The sequence below is a fragment of the Scyliorhinus torazame genome, chromosome 26, assembly GCF_047496885.1.
Source record: "Scyliorhinus torazame isolate Kashiwa2021f chromosome 26, sScyTor2.1, whole genome shotgun sequence".
NCBI lineage: Eukaryota > Metazoa > Chordata > Chondrichthyes > Carcharhiniformes > Scyliorhinidae > Scyliorhinus > Scyliorhinus torazame.
Window position 1 is genome coordinate 23909571 of NC_092732.1, and position 20185 is coordinate 23929755.

The 20185-nt window shown below is 53.8% G+C and overlaps 1 protein-coding gene across 3 annotated transcripts in view; it reads left to right on the forward strand.

Moving 5' to 3' along the window:
- The window catches only part of gatad2b (GATA zinc finger domain containing 2B), a 97755-nt gene that overhangs the window by 1010 nt on the left and 76560 nt on the right, over window positions 1–20185 (forward strand). For all 3 annotated transcript variants that reach the window (XM_072490549.1, XM_072490551.1, XM_072490550.1), the window contains exon 2: window positions 19212–19341. In XM_072490549.1, coding sequence (XP_072346650.1) covers window positions 19212–19341 — 130 coding nt within the window. The remainder of the gene's footprint in view (window positions 1–19211; window positions 19342–20185) is intronic.

The following is a 20185-nucleotide window of genomic DNA, read 5'->3' on the forward strand; positions in this document are numbered from 1 at the left end:
AATCAGTCCGTTCCCATTCCCTCCCTGCCCATCCTCAATCAGTCCGTTCCCATTCCCGATCACTCCCTGCCCATCCCCAATCAGTCCGTTCCCATTCCCTCCCTGCCCATCCTCAATCAGTCCGTTCCCATTCCCTCCCTGCCCATCCTCAATCAGTCTGTGCCCATTCCCGATCACTCTGAGCCATCCTCAATCAGTCCGTTCCCATTCCCGGTCACTCCCTGCCCATCCTCAATCAGTCCGTTCCCATTCCCGATCACTCCCTGCCCATCCTCAATCAGCCGTTCCCATTCCCTCCCTGCCCATCCTCAATCAGTCCGTTCCCATTCCCGATCACTCTGAGCCATCCTCAATCAGTCTGTGCCCATTCCCGGTCACTCCCTGCCCATCCTCAATCAGTCCGTTCCCATTCCCTCCCTGCCCATCCTCAATCAGTCCGTTCCCATTCCCTCCCTGCCCATCCTCAATCAGTCCGTTCCCATTCCCTCCCTGCCCATCCTCAATCAGTCCGTTCCCATTCCCTCCCTGCCCATCCTCAATCAGTCTGTGCCCATTCCCGATCACTCTGAGCCATCCTCAATCAGTCTGTGCCCATTCCCGATCACTCTGAGCCATCCTCAATCAGTCCGTTCCCATTCCCGGTCACTCCCTGCCCATCCTCAATCAGTCCGTTCCCATTCCCGATCACTCCCTGCCCATCCTCAATCAGCCGTTCCCATTCCCTCCCTGCCCATCCTCAATCAGTCCGTTCCCATTCCCGATCACTCTGACCCATCCTCAATCAGTCCGTTCCCATTCCCGGTCACTCCCTGCCCATCCTCAATCAGTCCGTTCCCATTCCCTCCCTGCCCATCCTCAATTAGTCCGTTCCCATTCCCGGTCACTCCCTGCCCATCCTCAATCAGTCCGTTCCCATTCCCTCCCTGCCCATCCTCAATTAGTCCGTTCCCATTCCCATTCCCTCCCTGCCCATCCTCAATCAGTCCGTTCCCATTCCCTCCCTGCCCATCCTCAATCAGTCTGTGCCCATTCCCGATCACTCTGAGCCATCCTCAATCAGTCTGTGCCCATTCCCGATCACTCTGACCCATCCTCAATCAGTCTGTGCCCATTCCCGATCACTCTGAGCCATCCTCAATCAGTCTGTGCCCATTCCCGATCACTCTGAGCCATCCTCAATCAGTCCGTTCCCATTCCCGATCACTCTGAGCCCATCCTCAATCAGTCCGTTCCCATTCCCGATCACTCTGACCCATCCTCAATCAGTCCGTTCCCATTCCCGGTCACTCTGAGCCCATCCTCAATCAGTCTGTGCCCATTCCCGATCACTCTGACCCATCCTCAATCAGTCCGTTCCCATTCCCGATCACTCTGACCCATCCTCAATCAGTCCGTTCCCATTCCCGATCACTCTGACCCATCCTCAATCAGTCCGTTCCCATTCCCGGTCACTCCCTGCCCATCCTCAATCAGTCCGTTCCCATTCCCGATCACTCCCTGCCCATCCTCAATCAGCCGTTCCCATTCCCTCCCTGCCCATCCTCAATCAGTCCGTTCCCATTCCCGGTCACTCCCTGCCCATCCTCAATCAGTCCGTTCCCATTCCCTCCCTGCCCATCCTCAATTAGTCCGTTCCCATTCCCGATCACTCCCTGCCCATCCCCAATCAGTCTGTGCCCATTCCCGATCACTCTGACCCATCCTCAATTAGTCCGTTCCCATTCCCGATCACTCTGACCCATCCTCAATTAGTCCGTTCCCATTCCCGATCACTCCGAGCCCATCCCCAATCAGTCTGTGCCCATTCCCGATCACTCTGACCCATCCTCAATTAGTCCGTTCCCATTCCCGATCACTCTGAGCCCATCCTCAATCAGTCTGTGACCATTCCCGATCACTCTGACCCATCCTCAATCAGTCCGTTCCCATTCCCGGTCACTCCCTGCCCATCCTCAATCAGTCCGTTCCCATTCCCTCCCTGCCCATCCTCAATCAGTCCGTTCCCATTCCCGATCACTCTGAGCCCATCCTCAATCAGTCTGTGCCCATTCCCGATCACTCTGAGCCATCCTCAATCAGTCCGTTCCCATTCCCGATCACTCTGACCCATCCTCAATCAGTCCGTTCCCATTCCCGATCACTCTGACCCATCCTCAATCAGTCCGTTCCCATTCCCGGTCACTCCCTGCCCATCCTCAATCAGTCCGTTCCCATTCCCTCCCTGCCCATCCTCAATCAGTCCGTTCCCATTCCCGATCACTCTGACCCATCCTCAATCAGTCCGTTCCCATTCCCGGTCACTCCCTGCCCATCCTCAATCAGTCCGTTCCCATTCCCTCCCTGCCCATCCTCAATCAGTCCGTTCCCATTCCCGGTCACTCCCTGCCCATCCTCAATCAGTCCGTTCCCATTCCCTCCCTGCCCATCCTCAATCAGTCCGTTCCCATTCCCTCCCTGCCCATCCTCAATCAGTCTGTGCCCATTCCCGATCACTCTGACCCATCCTCAATCAGTCCGTTCCCATTCCCGGTCACTCCCTGCCCATCCTCAATCAGTCTGTTCCCATTCCCTCCCTGCCCATCCTCAATCAGTCTGTTCCCATTCCCGATCACTCCCTGCCCATCCCCAATCAGTCTGTTCCCATTCCCGATCACTCCCTGCCCATCCCCAATCAGTCTGTGACCATTCCCGATCACTCTGACCCATCCTCAATCAGTCCGTTCCCATTCCCGATCACTCTGAGCCATCCTCAATCAGTCTGTGCCCATTCCCGATCACTCTGACCCATCCTCAATCAGTCCGTTCCCATTCCCCCCCTGCCCATCCTCAATCAGTCGGTTCCCATTCCCTCCCTGCCCATCCTCAATCAGTCCGTTCCCATTCCCTCCCTGCCCATCCTCAATCAGTCCGTTCCCATTCCCGATCACTCTGACCCATCCTCAATCAGTCCGTTCCCATTCCCGGTCACTCCCTGCCCATCCTCAATCAGTCCGTTCCCATTCCCTCCCTGCCCATCCTCAATTAGTCCGTTCCCATTCCCGGTCACTCCCTGCCCATCCTCAATCAGTCCGTTCCCATTCCCTCCCTGCCCATCCTCAATTAGTCCGTTCCCATTCCCATTCCCTCCCTGCCCATCCTCAATCAGTCCGTTCCCATTCCCTCCCTGCCCATCCTCAATCAGTCTGTGCCCATTCCCGATCACTCTGAGCCATCCTCAATCAGTCTGTGCCCATTCCCGATCACTCTGACCCATCCTCAATCAGTCTGTGCCCATTCCCGATCACTCTGAGCCATCCTCAATCAGTCTGTGCCCATTCCCGATCACTCTGAGCCATCCTCAATCAGTCCGTTCCCATTCCCGATCACTCTGAGCCCATCCTCAATCAGTCCGTTCCCATTCCCGATCACTCTGACCCATCCTCAATCAGTCCGTTCCCATTCCCGGTCACTCTGAGCCCATCCTCAATCAGTCGGTGCCCATTCCCGATCACTCTGACCCATCCTCAATCAGTCCGTTCCCATTCCCTCCCTGCCCATCCTCAATCAGTCCGTTCCCATTCCCGATCACTCTGACCCATCCTCAATCAGTCCGTTCCCATTCCCGGTCACTCCCTGCCCATCCTCAATCAGTCCGTTCCCATTCCCGATCACTCCCTGCCCATCCTCAATCAGCCGTTCCCATTCCCTCCCTGCCCATCCTCAATCAGTCCGTTCCCATTCCCGGTCACTCCCTGCCCATCCTCAATCAGTCCGTTCCCATTCCCTCCCTGCCCATCCTCAATTAGTCCGTTCCCATTCCCGATCACTCCCTGCCCATCCCCAATCAGTCTGTGCCCATTCCCGATCACTCTGACCCATCCTCAATTAGTCCGTTCCCATTCCCGATCACTCTGACCCATCCTCAATTAGTCCGTTCCCATTCCCGATCACTCCGAGCCCATCCCCAATCAGTCTGTGCCCATTCCCGATCACTCTGACCCATCCTCAATTAGTCCGTTCCCATTCCCGATCACTCTGAGCCCATCCTCAATCAGTCTGTGACCATTCCCGATCACTCTGACCCATCCTCAATCAGTCCGTTCCCATTCCCGGTCACTCCCTGCCCATCCTCAATCAGTCCGTTCCCATTCCCTCCCTGCCCATCCTCAATCAGTCCGTTCCCATTCCCGATCACTCTGAGCCCATCCTCAATCAGTCTGTGCCCATTCCCGATCACTCTGAGCCATCCTCAATCAGTCCGTTCCCATTCCCGATCACTCTGACCCATCCTCAATCAGTCCGTTCCCATTCCCGATCACTCTGACCCATCCTCAATCAGTCCGTTCCCATTCCCGGTCACTCCCTGCCCATCCTCAATCAGTCCGTTCCCATTCCCTCCCTGCCCATCCTCAATCAGTCCGTTCCCATTCCCGATCACTCTGACCCATCCTCAATCAGTCCGTTCCCATTCCCGGTCACTCCCTGCCCATCCTCAATCAGTCCGTTCCCATTCCCTCCCTGCCCATCCTCAATCAGTCCGTTCCCATTCCCGGTCACTCCCTGCCCATCCTCAATCAGTCCGTTCCCATTCCCTCCCTGCCCATCCTCAATCAGTCCGTTCCCATTCCCTCCCTGCCCATCCTCAATCAGTCTGTGCCCATTCCCGATCACTCTGTCCCATCCTCAATCAGTCCGTTCCCATTCCCGGTCACTCCCTGCCCATCCTCAATCAGTCCGTTCCCATTCCCTCCCTGCCCATCCTCAATCAGTCTGTTCCCATTCCCGATCACTCCCTGCCCATCCCCAATCAGTCTGTTCCCATTCCCGATCACTCCCTGCCCATCCCCAATCAGTCTGTGACCATTCCCGATCACTCTGACCCATCCTCAATCAGTCCGTTCCCATTCCCGATCACTCTGAGCCATCCTCAATCAGTCTGTGCCCATTCCCGATCACTCTGACCCATCCTCAATCAGTCCGTTCCCATTCCCCCCCTGCCCATCCTCAATCAGTCGGTTCCCATTCCCTCCCTGCCCATCCTCAATCAGTCCGTTCCCATTCCCTCCCTGCCCATCCTCAATCAGTCCGTTCCCATTCCCGATCACTCCGAGCCCATCCTCAATCAGTCCGTTCCCATTCCCGATCACTCCCTGCCCATCCTCAATCAGTCTGTGCCCATTCCCGATCACTCCCTGCCCATCCTGAATCAGTCCGTTCCCATTCCCGATCACTCTGAGCCCATCCTCAATCAGTCCGTTCCCATTCCCGATCACTCCGAGCCCATCCTCAATCAGTCCATTCACGTTCCCTATCACCCCCTGCCCATCCTCAATCAGTCCCATTCTCTATCACTCCGCCCATTCTCTATCACTCCGTTCCCATTCTCTATCACTCCGTTCCCATTCTCTATCACTCCGTTCCATTCTCTGTCGCTCCGGTCCCATTCTCTGTCACTCCGTTCCATCCTCTATCACTCCGTTCCCATCCTCTATCACTCCGTTCCCATTCTCTACCCCTCCATTCCCATCCTCTATCCCTCCATTCCAGTCTCTATCACTCCATTCCAGTCTCTATCACTCCGTTCCCATTCTCTATCACTCCATTCCAGTCTCTATCACTCCGTTCCCATTCTCTATCACTCCGTTCCCATTCTCTATCCCTCTGTTCCCATTCTCTATCCCTCCGTTCCCATCCTCTATAGAACATAGAACACAGAACAATACAGCGCAGTACAGGCCCTTCGGCCCACGATGTTGCACCGAAACAAAAGCCATCTAACCTACACTATGCCATTATCATCCATATGTTTATCCAATAAACTTTTAAATGCCCTCAATGTTGGCGAGTTCACTACTGTAGCAGGTAGGGCATTCCACGGCCTCACTACTCTTTGCGTAAAGAACCTACCTCTGACCTCTGTCCTATATCTATTACCCCTCAGTTTAAAGTTATGTCCCCTCGTGCCAGCCATTTCCATCCGCGGGAGAAGGCTCTCACTGTCCACCCTATCCAACCCCCTGATCATTTTGTATGCCTCTATTAAGTCTCCTCTTAACCTTCTTCTCTCCAACGAAAACAACCTCAAGTCCATCAGCCTTTCCTCATAAGATTTTCCCTCCATACCAGGCAACATCCTGGTAAATCTCCTCTGCACCCGCTCCAAAGCCTCCACGTCCTTCCAATAATGCGGTGACCAGAACTGTACGCAATACTCCAAATGCGGCCGTACCAGAGTTCTGTACAGCTGCAACATGACCTCCCGACTCCGGAACTCAATCCCTCTACCAATAAAGGCCAACACTCCATAGGCCTTCTTCACAACCCTATCAACCTGGGTGGCAACTTTCAGGGATCTATATACATGGACACCTAGATCCCTCTGCTCATCCACACTTTCAAGAACTTTACCATTAGTCAAATATTCCGCATTCCTGTTATTCCTTCCAAAGTGAATCACCTCATACTTCTCTACATTAAACTCCATTTACCACCTCTCAGCCCAGCTCTGCAGCTTATCTATATCCCTCTGTAACCTGCTACATCTTTCCACACTATCGACAACACCACCGACTTTAGTATCATCTGCAAATTTACTCACCCACCCTTCTGCGCCTTCCTCTAGGTCATTGATAAAAATGACAAACAGCAACGGCCCCAGAACAGATCCTTGTGGTACTCCACTTGTGACTGTACTCCATTCTGAACATTTCCCATCAACCACCACCCTCTGCCTTCTTTCAGCTAGCCAATTTCTGATCCACATCTCTAAATCACCCTCAATCCCCAGCCTCCGTATTTTCTGCAATAGCCTACCGTGGGGAACCTGATCAAACGCTTTGCTGAAATCCATATACACCACATCAACTGCTCTACCCTCATCTACCTGTTCAGTCACCTTCTCAAAGAACTCAATAAGGTTTGTGAGGCATGACCTACCATTCACAAAGCCATGCTGACTATCCCTGATCATATTATTCCTATCTAGATGATTATAAATCTTGTCTCTTATAATCCCCTCCAAGACTTTACCCACTACAGACATGAGGCTCACCGGTCTATAGTTGCCGGGGTTGTCTCTGCTCCCCTTTTTGAACAAAGGGACCACATTTGCTGTCCTCCAGTCCTCTGGCACTATTCCTGTAGCCAATGATGACATAAAAATCAAAGCCAAAGGTCCAGCAATCTCTTCCCTGGCCTCCCATAGAATCCTAGGATAAATCCCATCAGGCCCCGGGGACTTATCTATTTTCAGCCTGTCCAGAATTGCCAACACCTCTTCCCTACGAATCTCAGTTCCATCTATTCTATTAGCCTGGGGCTCAGCATTCTCCTCCACAACATTATCTTTTTCCTGAGTGAATACTGACAAAAAATATTCATTTAGTATCTCGCCTATCTCTTCAGACTCCACACAATTTCCCATCCCTGTCCTTGACTGGTCCTACTCTTTCCCTAGTCATTCGCTTATTCCTGATACCTACAGAAAGCTTTTGGGTTTTCCTTGATCCTTCCTGCCAAATACTTCTCATGTCCCCTCCTTGCTCGTCTTAGCTCTCTCTTTAGATCCTTCCTCGCTACCTTGTAACTATCCATCGCCCCAACTGAAACTTCACACCTCATCTTCACATAGGCCTCCTTCTTCCTCTTAACAAGAGATTCCACTTCCCTGGTAAACCACGGTTCCCTCGCTCTATGCCTTCCTCCCTGCCTGACCGGTACATACTTATCAAGAACACGCAGTAGCTGATCCTTGAACAAGCCCCACTTATCCAGTGTGCCCAACACTTGCAGCCTACTTCTCCACCTTATCCCCCCCAAGTCACGTCTAATGGCATCATAATTGCCCTTCCCCCAGCTATAACTCTTGTCCTGCGGTGTATACTTATCCCTTTCCATCATTAACGTAAACGTCACCGAATTGTGGTCACTGTCCCCAAAGTGCTCTCCTACCTCCAAATCCAACACCTGGCCTGGTTCATTACCCAAAACCAAATCCAACGTGGCCTCGCCTCTTGTTGGCCTGTCAACATATTGTTTCAGGAAACCCTCCTGCACACACTGTACAAAAAACGACCCATCTATTGTACTCGAACTATATCTTTTCCAGTCAATATTTGGAAAGTTAAAGTCTGCCATAATAACTACCCTGTTACTTTCGCTCTTATCCAGAATCATCTTCGCCATCCTTTCCTCTCCATCCCTAGAACTATTAGGAGGCCTATAAAAAACTCCCAACAGGGTGACCTCTCCTTTCCTGTTTCTAACTTCAGCCCATACTACCTCGGAAGAAGAGTCCCCATCTAGCATCCTCTCCGCCACCGTAATACTGCTCTTGACTCGCAGCGCCACACCGCCCCCTCTTTTGCCTCCTTCTCTGAGCTTACTAAAACACCTAAACCCCGGAACCTGCAACATCCATTCCTGTCCCTGCTCTATCCATGTCTCCGAAATGGCCACAACATCGAAGTCCCAGGTACCAACCCATGCTGCCAGTTCCCCTACCTTGTTTCGTATACTCCTGGCATTGAAGTAGACACACTTCAAACCACCTACCTGAACACTGGCCCCCTCCTGCGACGTCAAATCTGTGCTCCTGACCTCTATACCCTCATTCTCCCTTACCCTAAAACTACAATCCAGGTTCCCATGCCCCTGCTGCATTAGTTTAAACCCCCCCCAAAGAGCACTAATAAATCTCCCCCCCAGGATATTTGTGCCCCTCAGGTTCAGATGTAGACCATCCTGTCTGTAGAGGTCCCACCTTCCCCAGAAAGAGCCCCAGTTATCCAGAAATCTGAATCCCTCCCGCCTGCACCATCCCTGTAGCCACGTGTTTAAATGCTCTCTCTCCCTATTCCTCATCTCACTATCACGTGGCACGGGCAACAACTCAGAGATAACAACTCTGTTTGTTCTAGTTCTGAGCTTCCATCCTAGCTCCCTGAAAGCCTGCCTGACATCCTTGTCCCCTTTCCTACCTATGTCGTTAGTGCCAATGTGGACCACAACTTGGGGCTGCTCCCCCTCCCCCCTAAGGACCCGGAAAACACGATCCGAGACATCACGTACCCTTGCACCTGGGAGGCAACATGCCAAACGTGAGTCTCTCACGCTCCCACAAAATCTCCTATCTGTGCCCCTGACTATAGAGTCCCCAATTACTAATGCTCTGCTCCTCTCCCCCCTTCCCTTCTGAGCAACAGGGACAGACTCTGTGCCAGAGGCCCGTACCCCATGGCTTACCCCGGTAAGTCCCCCCCCCCCCCGCACAAGTATCCAAAGCGGTATACTTGTTTCTCAGGGGAACGACCGCAGGGGATCCCTGCACTGACTGCTTTTTCCCAGTCCCTCTTACAGTTACCCACCGATCTCCAATCTTTGGTGTAACTAATTCCCTGAAACTGCTATCTATGACCCCTTCTGCCTCCCGAATGATCCGAAGTTCTTCCAACTCCAGCTCCAGTTCCCTAACTCGGTCTTGGAGGAGCTGGAGATGGCAGCACTTCCTGCAGGTAAAATCAGCAGGGACACTAACTGCATCCCTCACCTCAAACATCCTGCAGGAGGAACATTGCACTCCCTTCCCTGCCATTCCTCTAACTTTCTACCAAGATATGGCTAACAACTAAATTACATTTTTTATAAAAAATAATAATAATATAATAAAATATGGTACTTACCTCAGACCAATGGGTTTTATTGTTAGGTTAGAGGAGGAGGGCGGGTGGGAGACACTACACGTGTAGTGTCTCGGGTTTCCTCTCCACCAGAATTTATTGGTGAGGGTCTTCCCAGACGTCCGCGGGTCGACTTCCTGTTCCCGCCTAAAACAGCTCCTGCTGAAATTGACTAACCAGCCCGCTCCACTCCCGCCGAAATCGACTGGCCTGCCCCTGCAAAGACAAGTGCTTTTAAAGGACAGACTTACCTCCCAGCAGCCACTTCCGCACTGCTCCCGCTGAAACTGACTCACCAGCTGTTCTCCCGCCGAAATCGACTGGCCTGCCCCTGCAAAGACAAGTGCTTTTAAAGGACAGACTTACCTCCCGGCAGCCACTTCCGCACTGCTCCCGCTGAAACTGACTCACCAGCTGTTCTCCCGCCGAAATCGACTCTATCACTCCGTTCCCATTCTCTATCACTCCGTTCCAGTCTCTATCACTACGTTCCCATTCTCTATCACTCCGTTCCCATTCTCTATCACTCCGTTCCAGTCTCTATCACTCCGTTCCAGTCTCTATCACTACGTTCCCATTCTCTATCACTACGTTCCCATTCTCTGTCACTCCGTTCCCATTCTCTATCACTGCGTTCCCATTCTCTATCACTCCGTTCCCATTCTCTATCACTCCGTTCCCATCCTCTATCACTCCGTTCCCATCCTCAATCAGTCCGTTCCCATTCCCCAATCACTCCGAGCCCATCCTCAATCAGTCCATTCCCATTCCCGATCACTCCCTGCCCATCCTCAATCAGTCCATTCACGTTCCCGATCACTCCCTATCCATCCTCAATCAGTCCGTTCCCATTCCCGATCACTCTGAACCCATCCTCAATCAGTCCGTTCCCATTCCCGATCACTCCCTGCCCATCCTCAATCAGTCCATTCACATTCCCGATCACTCTGAGCTCATCCTCAATCAGTCCGTTCCCATTCCCCGATCACACCCTGCCCATCCTCAATCAGTCCGTTCCCATTCCCGATCACTCTGAGCCCATCCTCAATCAGTCCGTTCCCATTCCCAATCATTCCCATTCTCTATCACTCCGCCCATTCTCTCTCACTCCGTTCCTTTCTCTATCACTCCGTTCCTTTCTCTATCACTCCGTTCCCTTCCTCTATCACTCCGTTCCCATCCTCTATCACTCCGTTCCCATCCTCTATCACTCCGTTCCAATTCTCTATCACTCCATTCCCATTCTCTATCACTCCGTTTCATTCTCTCTCACTCCGTTCCATTCTCTCTCACTCCGTTCCATTCTCTCTCACTCCTGTCCCATTCTCTGTCACTCCATTCCCATTATCCCTCCGTTCCCATCCTCTATCACTCCGTTCCAGTCTCTATCACTCCGTTCCCATCCTCTATCACTCCGTTCCCATTCTCTATCACTGCGTTCCCATCCACTATCACTGCGTTCCCATCCTCTATCACTCCGTTCCCATTCTCTATCACTCCGTTCCCATTCTCTATCACTGCGTTCCCATTCTCTATCACTGCGTTCCCATCCTCTATCACTGCGTTCCCATCCTCTATCACTGCGTTCCCATTCTCTATCACTCCGTTCCCATCCTCTATCACTCCGTTCCCATTCTCTATCACTGCGTTCCCATCCTCTATCACTGCGTTCCCATCCTTATCACTCCGTTCCCATTCTCTATCACTCCGTTCCCATCCTCTATCACTCCGTTCCCATCCTCTATCACTCCGTTCCCATCCTCTATCACTCCGTTCCAATTCTCTATCACTCCGTTCCCAGTCTCTATCACTCCGTTCCCAGTCTCTATCACTACGTTCCCATTCTCTATCACTCCGTTCCCATTCTCTATCACTCCGTTCCCATTCTCTATCACTGCGTTCCCATTCTCTATCACTCCGTTCCCATTCTCTATCACTCCGTTCCCATCCTCTATCACTCCGTTCCCATTCTCTATCACTGCGTTCCCATCCTCTATCACTGCGTTCCCATCCTCTATCACTCCGTTCCAGTCTCTATCACTCCGTTCCCATTCTCTGTCACTCCGTTCCCATCCTCTGTCACTCCGTTCCCATCCTCTATCACTGCGTTCCCATCCTCTATCACTGCGTTCCAGTCTCTATCACTCCGTTCCCATTCTCTGTCACTCCGTTCCCATCCTCTATCACTCCGTTCCAGTCTCTATCACTCCGTTCCCATTCTCTATCACTGCGTTCCCATCCTCTATCACTCCGTTCCCATCCTCTATCACTGCGTTCCCATCCTCTATCACTCCGTTCCAGTCTCTATCACTCCGTTCCCATTCTCTGTCACTCCGTTCCCATCCTCTGTCACTGCGTTCCCATTCTCTATCACTCCGTTCCCATTCTCTATCACTCCGTTCCAATTCTCTATCACTGTGTTCCCATCCTCTATCACTGCGTTCCCATTCTCTATCACTGCGTTCCCATCCTCTGTCACTGCGTTCCTATCCTCTCTCACTCCGTTCCAGTCTCTATCACTCCGTTCCCATCCTCTATCACTCCGTTCCCATCCTTATCACTCCGTTCCCATCCTCTATCACTCCGTTCCCATCCTTATCACTCCGTTCCCATCCTCTATCACTCCGTAGATTGGGGGCGGATGTTTGAGGGCAAATCAACATCTGACATGTGGGAGGCTTTCAAGTGTCAGTTGAAGGGAATACAGGACAGGCATGTTCCTGTGAGGAAGAAAGATAAATACGGCAATTTTCGGGAACCTTGGATGACGAGTGATATTGTAGGCCTCGTCAAAAAGAAAAAGGAGGCATTTGTCAGGGCTAAAAGGCTGGGAACAGACGAAGCCTGTGTGGCATATAAGGAAAGTAGGAAGGAACTTAAGCAAGGAGTCAGGAGGGCTAGAAGGGGTCATGAAAAGTCATTGGCAAATAGGGTTAAGGAAAATCCCAAGGCTTTTTACACATACATAAAAAGCAAGAGGGTAGCCAGGGAAAGGGTTGGCCCACTGAAGGATAGGCAAGGGAATCTATGTGTGGAGCCAGAGGAAATGGGCGAGGTACTAAATGAATACTTTGCATCAGTATTCACCAAAGAGAAGGAATTGGTAGATGTTGAGTCTGGAGAAGGGGGTGTAGATAGCCTGGGTCACATTGTGATCCAAAAAGACGAGGTGTTGGGTGTCTTAAAAAATATTAAGGTAGATAAGTCCCCAGGGCCTGATGGGATCTACCCCAGAATACTGAAGGAGGCTGGAGAGGAAATTGCTGAGGCCTTGACAGAAATCTTTGGATCCTCGCTGTCTTCAGGGGATGTCCCGGAGGACTGGAGAATAGCCAATGTTGTTCCTCTGTTTAAGAAGGGTAGCAAGGATAATCCCGGGAACTACAGGCCGGTGAGCCTTACTTCAGTGGTAGGGAAATTACTGGAGAGAATTCTTCGAGACAGGATCTACTCCCATTTGGAAGCAAATGGACGTATTAGTGAGAGGCAGCACGGTTTTGTGAAGGGGAGGTCGTGTCTCACTAACTTGATAGAGTTTTTCGAGGAGGTCACTAAGATGATTGATGCAGGTAGGGCAGTGGATGTTGTCTACATGGACTTCAGTAAGGCCTTTGACAAGGTCCCTCATGGTAGACTAGTACAAAAGGTGAAGTCACACGGGATCAGGGGTGAGCTGGCAAGGTGGATTCAGAACTGGCTAGGCCATAGAAGGCAGAGGGTAGCAATGGAGGGATGCTTTTCTAATTGGAGGGCTGTGACCAGTGGTGTTCCACAGGGATCAGTGCTGGGACCTTTGCTGTTTGTAGTATATATAAATGATTTGGAGGAAAATGTAACTGGTCTGATTAGTAAGTTTGCAGACGACACAAAGGTTGGTGGAATTGCGGATAGCGATGAGGACTGTCTGAGGATACAGCAGGATTTAGATTGTCTGGAGACTTGGGCGGAGAGATGGCAGATGGAGTTTAATCCGGACAAATGTGAGGTAATGCATTTTGGAAGGGCTAATGCAGGTAGGGAATATACAGTAAATGGTAGAACCCTCAAGAGTATTGAAAGTCAAAGAGATCTAGGAGTACAGGTCCACAGGTCATTGAAAGGGGCAACACAGGTGGAGAAGGTAGTCAAGAAGGCATACGGCATGCTTGCCTTCATTGGACGGGGCATTGAGTATAAGAATTGGCAAGTCATGTTGCAGCTGTATAGGACCTTAGTTAGGCCACACTTGGAGTATAGTGTTCAATTCTGGTCGCCACACTACCAGAAGGATGTGGAGGCTTTAGAGAGGGTGCAGAAGAGATTTACCAGAATGTTGCCTGGTATGGAGGGCATAAGCTATGAGGAGCGATTGAATAAACTCGGTTTGTTCTCTCTGGAACGAAGGAGGTTGAGGGGCGACCTGATAGAGGTCTACAAAATTATGAGGGGCATAGACAGAGTGGATAGTCAGAGGCTTTTCCCCAGGGTAGAGGGGTCAATTACTAGGGGGCATAGGTTTAAGGTGAGAGGGGCAAGGTTTAGAGTAGATGTACGAGGCAAGTTTTTTACGCAGAGGGTAGTGGGTGCCTGGAACTCGCTACCGGAGGAGGTAGTGGAAGCAGGGACGATAGGGACATTTAAGGGGCATCTTGACAAATATATGAATAGGATGGGAATAGAAGGATACGGACCCAGGAAGTGTAGAAGATTGTAGTTTAGTCGGGCAGTATGGTCGGCGCGGGCTTGGAGGGCCGAAGGGCCTGTTCCTGTGCTGTACATTTCTTTGTTCTTTGTTCTTTGTTCCCATCCTCTATCACTCCGTTCCCAGTCTCTATCACTCCGTTCCCATTCTCTATCACTGCGTTCCCATTCTCTGTCACTCCGTTCCCATTCTCTATCACTCCGTTCCCATTCTCTATCACCCCGTTCCCATTCTCTATCACTCCGTTCCCATCCTCTATCACTCCGTTCCCATCCTCTATAACTCCGTTTACATCCTTATCACTCCGTTCCCATCCTCTATCACTCCGTTCCCATCCTTAATCACTCCGTTCCCATCCTTATCACTCCGTTCCCATCCTCTATCACTCCGTTCCATCCTCTGTCACTCCGTTCCCATTCTCTATCACTCCGTTCCCATCCTCTATCACTCCGTTCCCATCCTCTATCACTCCGTTCCATCCTCTGTCACTCCGTTCCCATTCTCTATCACTCCGTTCCCATCCTCTATCACTCCGTTCCCATCCTCTATCACTCCGTTCCCATCCTCTATCACTGCGTTCCCATCCTCTATCACTCCGTTCCCATCCTCTATCACTCCGTTCCCATTCTCTATCACTCCGTTCCCATTCTCTATCACTCCGTTCCAGTCTCTATCACTCCGTTCCCATTCTCTATCACTCCGTTCCCATTCTCTATCACTGCGTTCCCATCCTCTGTCACTCCGTTCCATCCTCTGTCACTCCGTTCCCATTCTCTATCACTCCGTTCCCATCCTCTATCACTCCGTTCCATCCTCTATCACTCCGTTCCCATCCTCTATCACTCCGTTCCCATCCTCTATCACTCCGTTCCCATCCTTATCACTCCGTTCCCATCCTCTATCACTCCGTTCCCATCCTTATCACTCCGTTCCCATTCTCTATCACTCCGTTCCCATTCTCTGTCACTCCGTTCCCATCCTCTGTCACTCCGCTCCCAACCTCTATCACTCGTTCCCATCCTCTATCACTCCGTTCCCATCCTCAGTCACTCCGTTCCCATCCTCTGTCACTCCGTTCCCATTCTCTATCACTCCGTTCCCATTCTCTATCACTCCGTTCCCATCCTCTGTCACTGCGTTCCCATCCTCTATCACTGCGTTCCCATCCTCTATCACTCCGTTCCCATCCTCTGTCACTCCGTTCCCATCCTCTGTCACTCCGTTCCCATTCTCTATCACTCCGTTCCAGTCTCTATCACTCCGTTCCCATTCTCTATCACTCCGTTCCCATTCTCTATCACTGCGTTCCCATCCTCTGTCACTCCGTTCCATCCTCTGTCACTCCGTTCCCATTCTCTATCACTCCGTTCCCATCCTCTATCACTCCGTTCCCAGTCTCTATCACTCCGTTCCCATTCTCTATCACTCCGTTCCATCCTCTATCACTCCGTTCCCATCCTCTATCACTCCGTTCCCATCCTCTATCACTCCGTTCCCATCCTTATCACTCCGTTCCCATCCTCTATCACTCCGTTCCCATCCTTATCACTCCGTTCCCATTCTCTATCACTCCGTTCCCATTCTCTGTCACTCCGTTCCCATCCTCTGTCACTCCGCTCCCAACCTCTATCACTCGTTCCCATCCTCTATCACTCCGTTCCCATCCTCTGTCACTCCGTTCCCATCCTCTGTCACTCCGTTCCCATTCTCTATCACTCCGTTCACATTCTCTATCACTCCGTTCCCATCCTCTGTCACTCCGTTCCCATCCTCTGTCACTCTGTTCCCATCCTCTATCACTCCATTCCCATCCTCTGTCACTCCGTTCCCATCCTCTGTCACTCCGTTCCCATCCTCTGTCACTCCGTTCCCATCCTCTGTCACTCCGTTCCCATCCTCTATCACTCCGTCCCCATCCTCTGTCACTCCGTTCCCATTTTCTATCCCTCCGTTCCCATCCTCTATCCCTCCGTTCCCATCCTCTATCACTCCGTTCCAGTCACTATCACTCCGTTCCCAGTCACTATCACTCCGTTCCCAGTCACTATCACTCCGTTCCCAGTCTCGATCACTCCGTTCCCATTCTCTGTCACTTCGTTCCCATTCTCTGTCACTTCGTTCCCATTCTCTGTCACTTCGTTCCCATCCTCTGTCAGTCCGTTCCCATTTTCTATCCCTCCGTTCCCATCCTCTATCCCTCCGTTCCCATCCTCTGTCACTCCGTTCCCATCCTCTATCACTCCGTTCTCATCCTCTATCACTCCGTTCCCATTCTCTATCACCCCGTTCCCATTCTCTATCACTCCGTTCCCATCCTCTATCACTCCGCTCCCATTCTCCCCGCACCCTCTCCCCCTCCCCGCACACTCCCCCCCTCCCCGCACCCTCCCCTCCTCCCCGCACCCCCTCCTCCTCCCCGCACCTATCCTCCTCCCCGCACCGCCTCCTCCTCCCCGCACCGCCTCCTCCTCCCCGCACCTATCCTCCTCCCCGCACCTATCCTCCTCCCCGCACCTATCCTCCTCCCCGCACCTATCCTCCTTCCCGCACCTATCCTCCTCCCCGCACCCTCTCCTCCTCCCCGCACCCTCTCCTCCTCCCCGCACCCTCTCCTCCTCCCCGCACCCTCTCCCCCTCCCCGCACCCTCTCCCCCTCCCCGCACCCCCTCCCCCTCCCCGCAGCCCCTCCCCGCACCCCCTCCCCGTCCCCGCACCCCCTCCCCGTCCCCGCACCCCCTCCCCCTCCCCGCACCCCCTCCCCCTCCCCGCACCCCCCTCCCCTCCCACACCCCCCTCCCCCTCCCACACCCCCTCCCACTCCCCGCAGCCCCTCCCACTCCCCGCAGCCCCTCCCCTACCCGCAGCCCCTCCCCTCCCCTTCCCCGCACCCACTCCCCCTCCCCGCACCCTCTCCCCCTCCCCGCACCCTCTCCCCCTCCCCGCACCCTCTCCCCCTCCCCGCACCCCCTCCCCGCACCCACTCCCCCTCCCCGCACCCACTCCTCGCACCCCCTCCCCTCCCCCTCCCCGCACCCCCTCCCCGCACCCCCTCCCCGCACCCCCTCCCCGCACCCCCTCCCCGCACCCCCTCCCCGCACCCCCTCCCCGCACCCCCTCCCCGCACCCCCTCCCCGCACCCCCTCCCCGCACCCCCTCCCCGCACCCCCTCCCCGCACCCCCTCCCCGCACCCCCTCCCCGCACCCCCTCCCCGCACCCCCTCCCCGCACCCCCTCCCCGCACCCCCTCCCCGCACCCCCTCCCCGCACCCCCTCCCCGCACCCCCTCCCCGCACCCCCTCCCCGCACCCCCTCCCCGCAGCCCCTCCCCGCACCCCCTCACCCTCCCCGCACCCCCTCCCCCTCCCCGCACCCCCTCCCCCTCCCCGCACCCCCTCACCCTCCCCGCACCCCCTCCCCCTCCCCGCACCCTCTCCCCCTCCCCGCACCCTCTCCCCCTCCCCGCACCCTCTCCCCCTCCCCGTACCCCCTCCCCGTTCCCGCACCCCCTCCCCGTTCCCGCACCCCCTCCCCGCAGCCCCTCCTCCTCCCCGCAGCCCCTCCTCCTCCCCGCAGCCCCTCCTCCTCCCCGCAGCCCCTCCTCCTCCCCGCAGCCCCTCCCCCTCCGCGCAGCCCCTCCCCCTCCGCGCAGCCCCTCCCCCTCCGCGCAGCCCCTCCCCCTCCCCGCACACCCTCCCCCTCCCCGCACCCCCTCCCCCTCCCCGCACCCCCCTCCCCCTCCCCGCACCCCCTCCCCCTTCCCCGCACCCCCTCCCCCACCCCGCACCCTCTCCTCCTTCCCATCCGGTCACACATTTACTTTGTTGTCTACAGGATGATTTTCCTGTGGGAGTATTTTTACGGCAGGTACTGTCTCGAGGCTGTTAGCAGACGCGCTGTCCTGGAATTTCAGCTAATATGTGGTGTTGACCAGCTCAGAATGTTTATAAATAACAAGTTGGGGGGGGAGAGGGAAGTGTGTCAGAAGTCATGCGCTGATTGGAAGGGCAGAGGGCTGTAGAAGTCTGGAGGTGGACAAAAAACGCTCGTGGCATCGCAATTAGACAAAGTGCAACCGATCGGCTTGGCCCTTTGTGGTATGTCCAGCTGTTCGACTGTGGGGGCATCGCAGGCAGGCTTGACTCTGTCCTGGCCAGTCACCCACATGCCGCCGGACCTCCCACCACTTACGATGCTCTTTTGCGATGTCCTTGACGTGGTGAACGGCCCGATCGCAAGTCTCTTCCTTCCCTAAAACGTGCTCCGAGCTGACCTGGCTGATGATCTCGGCTGCATGGCGAGACCCCACGTAGAGCCAATCAGTGATCGGTTTTACTGGTGACAGGTTTGGCCTGTTACAGGGTGCGTCACGGTGGCGCAGTGGGTTAACGCTGCTGCCTCATGACGCTGTTCGAACCCGGCTCTGGGTCACTGTCCGTGTGGAGTTTCCATATTCTCCCCGTGTTTGCGTGGGTCTTGCCCCCACAACCCAAACATATGCAGGGTAGGGGGATTGGCCATGCTAAATTGCCCCTTAATTGGAAAAATTGGGTACTCTAAATTTATTTAAAAAAAAGATGTCGCCTATTACAGTATAGAAGGCGAGGCGGTGAAGGATCGAACTGGGGCCAATATTTACACAACTTTTCGACGTATATATTGACAGCGTTGCACATTACAAGCATGCGCCTCCTAACCCAGCAACCCCACAGTTTTGTTACTTCACATGGGCTCGAGTGACTCTCCATTTAATGACGACCAACTACACACAATGAAGACACAATTAGCAGTAAAATGTGATTGCTGCTTGTGCAAGTACAGGGAGCAGTCTCGATGGTGGATGGAAATAATGTGTGCCTTATTGCGTTTCCTTGCAGCGACTTGGACAGAGAGCGGAGCACTCCCTCACCGGACATCATCGTGCTGTCAGACAACGAGGCCTCCAGCCCTCGTGCCAATGGCAGGTTCGAAGACCGGATCAAAGTAGCGAACCTGGAGATCTTTAAGGTAAACGGGAGCCCGATACAAGACCCGGCCCAGTCTCCGGGCTCCATCTGCCTTTGGCTGTCCTGAACTGGGCGAACCGCTGTACCCGCCACACCGTCCTTCTCCCTACATTCCTTGACGAGCTTCAGCTGTGCCTTAATGCGGTGCTCCCTCCGTACTGACCCTCTGACAGTGCGGCGCTCCCTCAGTACTGACCCTCCGACAGTGCGGCGCTCCCTCAGTACTGACCCTCTGACAGTGCGGCGCTCCCTCAGTACTGACCCTCCCACAGTGCGGTGCTCCCTCAGTACTGACCCTCCCACAGTGCGGCACTCCCTCAGTACTGACCCTCCGACAGTGCGGCACTCCCTCAGTACTGACCCTCCGACAGTGCGGCGCTCCCTCAGTACTGACCCTCCCACAGTGCGGCGCTCCCTCAGTACTGACTAATGCAGCAGGGGCATGGGAACCTGGATTGTAGTTTTAGGATAAGGGAGAATGAGAGTATAGAGGTCAGGATCACAGATTTGACGTCGCAGGAGGGGGCCAGCGTTCAGGTAGGTGGTTTGAAGTGTGTCTATTTCAATGCCAGGAGTATACGAAATAAGGTAGGGGAACTGGCAGCATGGGTTGGTACCTGGGACTTCGATGTTGTGGCCATTTCGGAGACATGGATAGAGCAGGGGCAGGAATGGATGTTACAGGTTCCGGGGTTTAGGTGTTTTAGTAAGCTCAGAGAAGGAGGGAAAAGAGGGGGGAGGTGTGGCGCTGCTAGTCAAGAGCAGTATTACGGTGGTGGAGAGGATGCTAGATGGGGACTCATCTTCCGAGGTAGTATGCGCTGAGGTTAGAAACCGGAAAGGAG